Here is a 12,004-nt window from a genome sequence, read left to right on the forward strand (position 1 = left end):
GGTGCATACAGAGGGTACCGTAATGTAGCGTGTAGCGCAGGGGATCACCTTCACTACAGTAGCAATCTCAATAGGGCTTATTTTCAGGGGAGGGCTTATTTTCGGGAAACACGTAGGTGGTGCAGTGGATAGAGTGCTGGGTCTCAAGTCAGAAAGACTCATCTTCCTGAGTTAAAATCTAATCTCAGACATTTAACTAGCTATCTGATCCTGGACAAGTCACTTAAGCCTGTCTGCCTCAGTTCCTCATCTATAAAATGAGGAGAAGGAAATGGCAAACAACTCCAGTATCTTTGTCAAGAAAATTCCCAGGGGGCTCACTTTGAGAAATGTTCTATGATTTGATCAGATGAAACTGGGAAGCCATTGTCCAGGGCCGCCCCGCCCCCCTTGAAACCCAGATGTTGTTTGGCATGGATGTAATGGTTGGACAGTTTGGAAATCTGTCTACTTGGTCTGTTTCTGTCTTGATAATTCTGTCTGTATATTCTGAAGTTCGGGGTGCTGACCTCTTTCCCCTGAACTAGGTAAACGATACATATTTGACTGATTAAAGTAAGCTTGTTAACCCCCCCAAAAAAAAAGAAAATTCCCACATGGGGTCATGGAGAGTTGGAAATGACTGAGCAAGAAGTCTTTTATGACAGCAAGAAGAAAGGCATTACTGGCCCTTAATCCCTCTCAATAGCTTGGGGAAATAAGATAGGAGCCTGATCTCATGATCCCCATTTCTCCTCCATTCTTGCTCATTCTCCCCAGATATGCAGGCTGACTCCATCCTAGCTCATAGCTTTCCCATCCCAGTGCAAACTCTCCCCTGCCCCCATCTTATTGTACTGGCTGACACTAGGCGGCTTAGGTGGTGTAGAGGGTAGAGCTCTGGTTCTGGAATTGATGGGGTACCTGGGGTCTATGTCAATTTGTGAAACCAACTTGTAAAACCAGTCTGTGACTTTGTAACTGCACTTTGTTTTGTAAAGTTGTAACTGCAATTTGTCCTTTCCCATCCTTGAGCTCTGCCCCTTCTTCTTATCCCACACTCCACCTAGGCAACACCCTGTGACCCCTTTTGTTCTTACTTAATCTCTTCATTTCTTCTCAGGCCTGGCCCACACCCTCCTTTGTCCTTGCTTTTTGTCTCCTTCAACCTGGCCCAAATCTTATCTAAACTGTCTATTCACATGCTCCTCTTGGTCAGCTCTGACCTTTGTCTATGCATTGTGGCCCCTCCTGTCTGGTCAGCCCTGACAATGGCAGCCCTACCCTTTAAAGGTAAAAGCATGTACCCCTCTCACTCGAAGGTCCCCTTAAAGGACTCTTGCCTGCTTCTCATGGAAGCGTAACAATAAACTTCTACAACTCTCACTCCAATTAAGCCTGAGACCTTAAATTCTTTCCAGACCATATTGCAGGTTTTCTGGTCTTGGATGAGATCAGGGTTCCTGCTGAATCTATTGGGATCCCATCCCCCATCAGAATCAGGAAGATTTAAATTCAAATCCAGCCTGAGACCTTTCCTGTGTAATTCTGGGCAAGTCACTTAACTTCGCTCAGCCTCAGTTTCCTCATTTGTAAATGAGGATAAAAATATCACCTATCTCCCAGGGTTGTTGTGAAGATCAAATGAGGTCATATTTGTAAAGTGACCTTGTCATATTTGTAAAGAAACCTTGAAATGCTATAATCATAATAAAAGGTTATTGTTCTAAGGATTATTTGTCAATGCTTGGTGGGCATGCCCACCTTTCCTTTTCTTTGAAGCTTTATGGATGAGGCCACCCTGTCACATCATCCAATGGCTCCTTAGTTGGTTTGTAGCTAGCCCCCTCCCCTTATTCATAATGAAAAGGTTGGACCAGATGACCCTCCTCATTTTTTTCTAGCACTAAATTTATGATCTTATAACTTCTGCAAAGTAGACTGGGTAAATTACCAAGGTGTCAGGCCACTGAACTTAATTTCCAGGGGCAATAGGACGTTGCTACTTCCTTCCCCCAAGGAAAAAAAAGTTAAGAAAATATTAGTTTCTCCATAGGCTATTGGGCAAGTGCTTGCTTTCTTTTTAATGTAGTACAATCTTGACTCCACTCATCTATCCATTAGTTCAATAATAATAATGATTAGCATTTAGATAGTATGTTACAAAAATAATCTCACTTGATCTGTAACAACCCTGGCAGAGCAGATGCTATTATTATCCCCATTTCACAGATGAGGAGAGTAAAGCAGGCAGAGGTGAAATGATTTAACTAGGGACACACAGCTAATAAGTATCTAAGGCTAGATTTGAACTCAGGTATCTCTGATTCCAGACCCAGTGTTCTATCCATTGTACCGCTTTTTTGGGTACTTAGCCCATGACAGGAACTCCACTAAGTACAGAAGGAGAGACAAAAATATTCCCTGCCCTCCTATGTCCTCTTGTAGGCGCAGTCACTCCATTTACAAATGCTTTTCCATTCATTCTTTAAGCATTGTCTCCCTTGGGTCTAATGTGGGGGTGGGAACCAGTGGCCCTGAGGCCACAAATTCCCTACCCTGGTATATAGCATCTTCTCCTATGACTGCTGTCTCCAGTCTGACATAAAAAAAGAAGGGCTTGGGACTTGTTCCAGCCTTTAAAGAGGAAACAGATGTGGGATAGCTAGAAAAGGAGAAAAAGAATCCTCTTCCCATCTCATCTGGGGGACCGTATGCTGTAATACATGAAGAGAAGAAAAGCATTCTAATGGTTGTAGGAAAGTCAACCATGTAAAGGAAATTGTCTCATCTACTTAAATAAGAGGAAATATTTGTAATGCTACTAATAAATCCAAAAGCAGGCAAAGCCCTCACATTTATTACAGAGCCCAGCTTTTCAAGCCTGAAAACTCAGGTGAGGCGAGGGAAGCTATGGTAGGTGAAATGTAACAGTAGATTCCTTTTTTTCAGAGTGAGTTAAGAAATGGAAAAAGGAAATCAAAGAAATGTGCTGCTAGTCAGTTAAATAAATATTCATGGCTAGGTGTTCTCATAAAACATACATGAAAGCAACTGGGGGCAGCAGTTCATGTATAATCAAAAGGAATCAGTGCTTCCAACAGCAACAGCACAGGTTTTGACTGGAGAAAAGTTTGAATGTTAAACCTGACAGGAAGGCACAGAAATGATTCCCATATACAAGAAGATAAATGCTAAAATGAATGATGCATATGCATAGGCATCATTGGAGACCTCAGGTAGAGAGAGATCACAGAGGTGGCGGCTTTACAGATGGGACTGAGATTGGACAGGCTCCAAGTTCCCAGGGTTCCAATCAGCTACAGTTCTCCTCCAAGGTATGGAAAGAGCAGCAGCAGGGACCCAGCTCGGAGCTTCTTGCCCAGGAACCTGTATAAACCATGTGGCTGCCTAGAGCCCCTGATACTTTCAGCCAGTGCATTCCTAATGCTCTGCTTCACCTAAGGATCTGGTTTTCTCTTCTTTCTCCTATAAGAGGGGGACCCAGTTGCAGTACTTGTGTGGTCCAGTGGTATCAAGCTCAAATAGAAATAAGGATCCCTCTGGGCCACATAGTAACTATGTTTTATTATATATTTTTATTTATTTTGTTATTTTTGGTTGTCTATTTTGATTTGGTTTGGGCCTGTTTGGGTATTGTGGTGGGCCAGCATGCATGCAGCTACAGGCAAAAGTCTTTGATATCTCTGGTAGTACAGACTTTTATTAAGTACCTGATGTGGTCAGGGGGCAATGAGGTGTCAAAATGGATAGAATGCTGGGCCTGGAGTCAAGAAGACTCATCTTCCTGAGTTCAAATCTGACCTCAGACATTTACTAAGCTGTGAGACCTTGAGCAAGCCATTTAACCCTGTTTGCCTCAGTTTCCTCATCTATAAAATGAGCTGGAAAAGGAAATGGCCAGTCACTCCAGTATCTTTGCCAAGAAAACTCCCAAAGGGGTCACAAAGAGTTGGAAATGACTGAACAACAATAAAAATCATAGTCAGAGCACTAACAGTGTTAGGTACTGTGGGAAACACAAATATGACATGGTCCTTTGCAGTAAAAATGGACATTTCCATGGCAATTTAATGTTTACAAAGCACTTTACATGTATCAATTCATGGCATATTCAAAACAATCCTCTGGTAGATAATATAAGCATTATGATGCCTCCCCTCCCCCTTTGCAGAAAAGGAAACAGAGGCACAGAGAGATTAGGTAATTTGCTTATGTGCACACAGCTAATAAATAAACCTAAGTGGTGGAGAAGACCTTACAACCTTTTTGGAATACTTTTGCCCTTCCTCCAAAGGGGCAATTTGGGGTCCACAGGGATAGTGTTTACACTAAAACTAAGAGATGTGCGTTGTACAGTTGCGTGGAGTGTTATATCTGTGCAAACCATGAATTCTCTTCCATTGAGACTGCAAAAATAACTTCCTAGCATTTCCCAACCTCTATGACGTCCTTAAGCTCTCCAGGTTCTACATTCTGGTCTAGGAGCAGTGAATAGAACACCAACCTTGAAGTTAGGAAGACCTGAGTTCAAATCCTGCTTTAGATACGAGCTAGCTGTATGACCCTGGGCAAGTCACTTCACCTCTGTTTACCTCAGATTAATAGCACCTACCTTGTAGGGTTGTTGTGAGAATGAAATGAGATCATAATTGTAAGCACTATATAAATGTCAGGTATTTCTATTATTGTTTTGGGGGATCTGGAATGATATAACTCATAACTCTTTTGATTCATGCATTCTTACCCACTTGGATTCCTACCCTTCTCAAAATAGCCTCAAATAGGGGTGACCAGGTAGCACAGCGAGTAAGAGCACTGGCTCCAGTGTCGGGATGACCTGGGAATCAAATCCGGGCTCCAACACTTAGCACCCATCCAGAAACACCTGGCCGTGTAACCTTGAGCAAGTTACTTAACCCTGATTGCTTAAAAAAAAAATACCCTCAAATAATTTGCTCAATTGGCATATAGGTTAAAATGCATTATGGGGGTGGCTAGGTGGCACAGTGAGTAAAGCATCGCCCTGAGGGTCAGGAGGACCTGAGTTCAGCTCTGGCCTCAGACACTTAACACCCATACAGAAAAACTAGCCATGTAACCTTGGGCAAGTTACTTAACCCCAATTGCCCCCCAAAATTTAAAAAAAAATGCATTACGAATTTTCATTATTGAAAAAGGTAATGTAAGCTCCAAAGTGGTAAGCTACAATTTCTAATAAAGTTGAATTTTTAACAATCACCCCTCACTCACCCTTTTCTCTGTCATGTCTCTTTGTTAGAACACAGGAGAGAAAGACACACCCAAAGGTCTTTATAGAAAAATTCTATCAAGCATTTTCTATTTCAAAATCACAGGGGAAAGAGGAAGGTATTGTATCATCTGGTAGCTTGCATGACTGGTAGACACTGTCATTTGATGATGTAAGGCTATTAGAAGAAACCTGCTGCCTCGTATTTCAGACCTGGAAAATCTCCCTGGGCTATCCATTAAGCCCATATACAACCAGAGTATCCAAGAGAGTGTAAACAGCCAGAAAGGGTGAAGCTAGAAAAAAATGAGGTCCATGAAACAACCAAGTCCCTTTTTAGAAAAGTCTCACCAGATTGAAAGATCTAAGATCCCTACATAATAATCAGCTAAGATTCCAGAGGACTAATGATAAAGCATGCTACCCACCTCCTGACAAAGAAGAGGACTAGAGGCAGAATGCAACATCTTTTAAAAGGAATATGTTTTGCTTGATTATATATATTTGTTGTGAAGTTTGCTCCCTGCCCCCCCACCCCCCACCCCGGCCGCTTCACTGAGGTGAGGAGAAGATGGGAGAATAAATGCTTGATGATTTTTAAAAAAATAATTTGTAAAAATCCCACCAGAAAATGAGACTAGCATGACTTCTGACCCCTAACCTTTATGGTAGTCCTCCCTACTGCCCAGAGGTCAAAGCTATTTAGTTCTATTCTTCTGCCTCTCTTTACCCCTTAAAAAGCAGGGAAACATATAGGTTGAAGTAGAAAGATGCTTCACACTGTGATTTTACCTTTTCAAAAGTTATAAAAAGATGACAATGCTCCATGAGCAGACATTCCTGCTCCATGAACTATTCAGAGAAAGCAGCTGTGAGTAGAGTTTTGTTAGTGATTGAGAGGACAGATCCACTATGCTAGTGGCCCAACCATCACATCAAAGTCCATCTCCCCAGAGGTAAAGTTTTGTTCTGGTAGGGCCCATTCAAGGCAAGATTGAAGCAGAAGATCATTTTCCCCATACTTGAGCCATTGCCTCATCTTGAGTCTAGGCATCATCATTGGCAATAGCTTGGGAAAACCTGGAGCCAACGATTACTCCATGAGTCATAACAAATAACCATATTTTCCAAACCAAAAATTGGGATATATGGTCATAGGATCATAGTATCAACCATTTTAGAGTTGGAAGAGATCTCTGAGGCCATCTAGTCCAAAGTCTTAATTTTACAGATAAGGAAACTGAGGCCCAGAGAGGTTAAGTACCATGCCTAAGATCACACAAAATACGGAAGATACTTAAACACAGGCAGTCTGACGCTAGAGCCAATGCTCTTCCCACCACATCATTCTGACTTCCAAAACAAAAATTTGGGCACATGGTTCATCAATTTTCCTTGTTAGTGTAATTTCTTAAGTTTTTTATATTAATATATTTAGTTCAGTGTTTGTAGGCTTTACAAATTAAGTTACTGTAATAATAATTCAAGGGTCCTTATAGATAGCTATCCACTAAAATCAGAGTTCATAAGCCCCTACTGATATATCCATCTTTAATAACTAGACAGAAGACAAAATTAGACCAAAATAAAGTATTTTTTTAAAATGCCATAGTAATATGACTAGCAATATAACATTTCCCCCATAAACTTGGGGATTCATTATCAGTTCTAAGAGTAGACATATATGGGGAACATTACCAGGGTACAGGCACAGAGGTGTACTCATTGTGAGAAACATATACAGTAAGAGCACATACTCAGAGAGCCAAATCACACCTCCAACATTTATGACTGCTGGATCTTCTGGTGTTATCATCATACTGTTTCCTGGTAGTCTTGTGCCCTATGCGGGGGTGCACTGGTAAATGTTTACCAATCAGCTATCTAGAAAATAATTGTATGCAGCATTATTAATACTTTCTCCACCATTTTTTTTTTTTTTTTTTTTTTTTTTTTTTGCTTTTCGTATGGGCAATTAGGGTTAAGTGACTTTCCCAAGGTCACACAGCTAGTAAGTGTTAAGTGTCTGAAGTTGGATTTGAACTCAGGTCCTCCTGACTCCAGGGCCAGTGCTCTATTCACTGTGCCACCTAGCTGCCCCCTTCATCATTTTCTTAAGTTTAAAGAGTCAACAGTGCAAGAAATCTAAGCCCTCACTTAGAGCATTTACTGATTTCAGAGGTATAAATGCTCTTGCTGAAAATTCTGAGCTGGCTCCCATACATCCCTATTGATAAATCTCTTCCAGGCTTATATTCTCTGCCAATTACTACTCTGTAAGATGCTACTATTCTAGATTCATATTCTCTACTGGATGCTGCCAGGCACAGCCCCAGTGGATAGGATGTTCCTGTGGAGCTTCTCCCTGCTTTGTGGAGGCAAAGAAAGAGGGGCCTTATATTTTCTCTATTGACATGAAGGACTTCATTTTAAAACTAGCTCCATTTGGCATAGATTGAGCGATCTACTGTGTTTAAGTTTACTCCTATTTCCCTTTGTCCTGAAAGGCTATGCAGAGAGAGACAACTGTGGAAGAAACACATTTTTCTGCTTCTCTTAAGGAGGCTGAATTTAGAGAAAATAATCCCTTTGTCTTGTCTGAAAAGATAGTTATAGACAACTTTCCACAATAAATTACTCCCTTTGGGTATTAAAAGTTTGGCTATCTCCTTAGGCTATAAGACTCTTTCCTGTGTCTGTGCAGGGACCATGCTATAGATAGCATACCCTATATCTTGGGTTAGGAGCTAGAGTGGGGAGGTAAGAAATACTTTCATTTAGTGACCTTCCTATATGGAGTCCCCATTCCACCAGGGGAAATCCCATGCTTGGGGCAGACACCCCCATAGATCACCAATGGGTGTGAAGCCTGTGGGTTACCCTCAACCTGGTTTAGCCCATCTGCCATGTTGGCTTGCCAGGATGAAGCTTGGTCAGGTATCAAACATGCCAAGGTTATCTACTGCACCTTTTGTCTTGTTGCTGTCTTCAATGACTCTGGGAAAGAGTGAGGCTGATGATTTTGTCTCCCTTCAATTCATTGGCAAGTCAAGATATCACCCTGTGATGAGATTAGTACCCTTGAAAATGAAGGACAAACTGAAGAGGTTACCCACTAAGAGGGTTAGGGTTGCTCTGGAGACCCCAAAATACCAACTTGCCGGGTCCTGCTGAATGAATTCTACTCAAGTCTTCTCAGTCAAAGAAAAGTAAAATTTATTAAAAGTTCACTTGCATTAGACACAGAGTAAGTCTGTGCTAGCTCATTCTATGGTGCTCTCACTATTGTATGGCATTCTATGGCACTCTCACTCTTCTATGGCGCTGTCATTCACATGGCATTCTATAGCGCTCTCATTCTTCTATGGTGTTCTCATAAACATAAAAACCAGATGGGTTTTTACATACAGAAGGCTGTGGGAGGAATCTAGTGGTGATCTAGAAGAGAAGTTTGGGGAGGATCTTCAGGAGTTAATGAGGTCAATGAATGATTAAGGGTGGGAAGTAGCTGGAGGCTACAGACAATGCTGGGCTAGGCCAGTTCAAGGGTGGATAAATATCTTGATAGGTGGGAAGTCTAGTAACTGAGGCTTGGGCTCAGCCACAATGTAAGGCTTATTGCCTCATGCAAATGCATTTTTTTTCAATCAAATGGGATGATTTAATCAAGAGTCCAAGGGAGGTTCCCAGGGCCTGTACCTCAAGGACTCAAGGAGAGTTATAGGGGGCTCCCAGAGTCCATATCTCATCAAAACAACTACAAGCTAAGCACTGGATTAGCCCCTGGAAATAAAAAAAAAAATGAAATAGTCCTTGCCCTCAAGGAGCTTATAGCCTATTGAGGGAGTCAATATATCTTTCTTTTTTTTTTGGTCTTTTTTTTGCAGGGGGAAAGGCAGGGTAATTGGGATTAAGTGACTTGCCCAAGATCACAGTTAGTAAGTGTTAAGTGTCTGAGGCCAAATTTGAACTCAGATCCTTCTGACTCCAGGAATGGTGCTCTATGCACTTTATCACCTAGCTGCTCCATTAAAAGTTTAAGTTAATTAGTTAGAGGAAGCATGGCATAGTGGATAGAGAGCTGACCTCTGAGTCAGGAAGATCTGGATTCAAGACCTGCTGTTGTACCCAAAACATGAGTAAGAACCAAGTAACAATTTAGAAGTGAGCCCTTTATTGGAGCCATGTTGGCTGATCAGGCATGTTGGCTAAATGCAGCCCCTCCCCAAATCATACAGCCCCAAACCCACGCAAAGTCTCAGCTTTTAAAGGATCACTGTTAGGTATTACATAAGTAGGAACTTGCAAAGGCCAAAATCAGTGATTGGTCAGTACACACATTGAAATTCCTGCCAGCACTAAGTCTCCCTAGGTGGAGCGAAACCCAGCAGCCCACCCACCTCCATGAAGGAGACACACACAGAGTTCCCTCTTGTACACACACACACACACACACGCACACACACACACATTTTTCTATTGAATTTTCTATTCAACTCTGGTTTTTTCATCAAGAATGCTTGAAAGTCCTCTATTTCACTGAATGACCATATTTTCCCTGGAACAGTATACTCAGTTTTGCTGGGTAGGTGATTCTTGGTTTTAATCCTAGCTCCTTTGACCTCTGGAATACCATATTCCAAGCCCTTCTATCCCTTAATGTAGAAGCTGCTAGATCTTGTGTTATCCTGATTGTGTTTCCACAAAATTTCTTCCTGGCTGCTTGTAATATTTTCTCCTTGACCTGGGAACTCTGGAATTTGGCTATAATATTCCTGGACATTTTCTTTTTGTGATCTTTTTCAAGAGATGATTGGTGAATTCTTTCAACCTCTATTTTGCCCTCTGATTCTAAAATATCTGGGCAATTTTCCTTGAGAATTTCTTGAAGGATGATTTCTAGGTTATTTTTTTTTATCATGGCTTTCAGCTAGTCCAATAATTTTAAAATTATCTCTCCTGGATCTATTTTCCAGGTCAGCAGTTTTTTCAATGAAATATTTCACATTGCCTTCTATTGTTTCATTTGTTTGGATCTGTTTTATAGTATCTTGATTTCTCATAAAGTCATTAGCTTCCATTTGCTCCAATCTAATTTTGAAGGAATTCTCTTTAGTGAATTTTTGAAATTCCTTTTCCATCTGGCAAATTTGGCTTTTTAAGGCTTCTCCTCCTCACTGGCTTTTTGGACCTCTTTTGCCATTTGAGTTAGTCTATTTTTTAAGGTGTTATTTTCTTCAGTATTTTTTGGGGTCTCCTTTAGCAGGCTGTTGACTCACTTTTCATTATTTTCTTGCATCATTTTCATTTCTCTTCCCAATTTTTCCTCCACTTCTCTTACTTGATTTTCTTTTTTATTTCCAATAGTTGCAACGATTAAAAGAGATTGGTTAGGCATCTGCAATGGTGACTTCAACTTCTACACCTGGTTCAATGCTGATAGAAGTGATCTGTTTAACAATTTCAGAAGGACTGTGCAAGTCAATAAGGCGTTTGTAGACTCTCATCTGGAACTGATCCCAAGTCTTTGAACCTTCACCACAAGGAGTTTTTCTAATTGTGATTTGAAGTGTCTTGGTGGGCATTTGAACAGGTCCCTTCACTTTCAAGTTCTTCTCTTTGGCTCCTCTGATTAGGTCGGCACACACTTTCTCGAGTGATTTCACGTTGCAGCTGGTCAGGGTGATCTGGATCCTGTGAATGGCCACTTCGGGCTCCACAAGGGTCTTGCCGGTGTCTTTGAATGCTATAGCGGCGGAGCAGCTTCCTGACCGACTTATTCCTTGGTGAGAGTGAACAGAGGTGAGTCAGGAGGAGGAGAGGCAGAGACTGCCGACTCCAAGTGGCTTCAGTGGCAATACCTTCACCAAAGAGCTCTTACTTGATTTTCAAAATCCTACTTGAGCTCCTCCATGGCCTGTAACCAATTCATATTTTTCTTGGAAGCTTTTGATGCAGGAGTTTTGCCTTTGTTGACTTATTCTGGTTCTGTGTTTTGATTCTTTTTTGTTCCCAAAAAGGATTCTATGGTCTGATTGCTTTTCCTCTGCTTGCTCATCTTACCAGCCAATTACTAGACTTTTGAGCTCTTTGCCACAGTAGAATTCTGCTTCCAAAGTGGAGAGATCTGTTTCCCAAATTGCTGGGGTTCTTGCAAATGTTGCCAGAGGTCTGAGGAGGGCACCCTCTCTACAGGAACCACAAACTCTGGTACACTGACATTTCTTACCCCAGGACCACCACGCAAGACTGTGATCCAGATCCAAGCAGGTCAAAGCAAGAGCCATTATCCTCTGAGTGGTTGCTTGGTTCCCCTATGATCTGTAGGCCAGGAGCTCTGGAGGCAGCCACAGGGCAGCAGCTACACCTCTGCTACCTCTCGTTCTGGAGGCAGGAACCATCCCTTGCTCTTCTGTCACTGTTCCAACAAAGTTCCCCATGGACCTTTTACTTTCTCTTTGGCGTTTGTGGGTTGAGAAGTCTCGAAACCTCCACAGCTGCTGGTGATTCACTCTCCTGAAGTCTGCTCCAGCCAGTCTGTGCTGCTGGTCGGGCCACCCTGGGTCTGGGACTATCCGGCTCACATGGGACTGAGCTCAGCTCCCAGCTTGGTGCAATAGACTCTTCCTGTTGGCCTGTCAGGCTGCCTTCAGCAGGATATTTGTTTCTCTCTGTCACTTTGTGGGTTCTGTAGCTCTAAAATTAGTTTAGAGTAATATTTTACAGGTATTGGAAGTGTTTGAAGCGGGAGCT

At 41.9% G+C, this 12,004-nt stretch overlaps 1 protein-coding gene across 1 annotated transcript; it reads right to left on the reverse strand.

The window, feature by feature from the left end:
* Positions 1–10,607: 10,607 nt before the first annotated feature.
* LOC138156049 (small ribosomal subunit protein uS10-like) lies at positions 10,608–11,058 on the reverse strand (the record flags this gene model as incomplete). The annotated part of the gene is made up of 1 exon (XM_069081307.1): positions 10,608–11,058. A coding segment is annotated over one exon (417 nt), but the record flags the coding sequence as incomplete, so codon positions are not given.
* Positions 11,059–12,004: the final 946 nt, after the last annotated feature.

This window comes from Petaurus breviceps, unplaced genomic scaffold (genome assembly GCF_028583685.1).
Source record: "Petaurus breviceps papuanus isolate PSGF00001 unplaced genomic scaffold, PetGlider_PUasm1.0 98, whole genome shotgun sequence".
Classification (NCBI taxonomy): domain Eukaryota; kingdom Metazoa; phylum Chordata; class Mammalia; order Diprotodontia; family Petauridae; genus Petaurus; species Petaurus breviceps.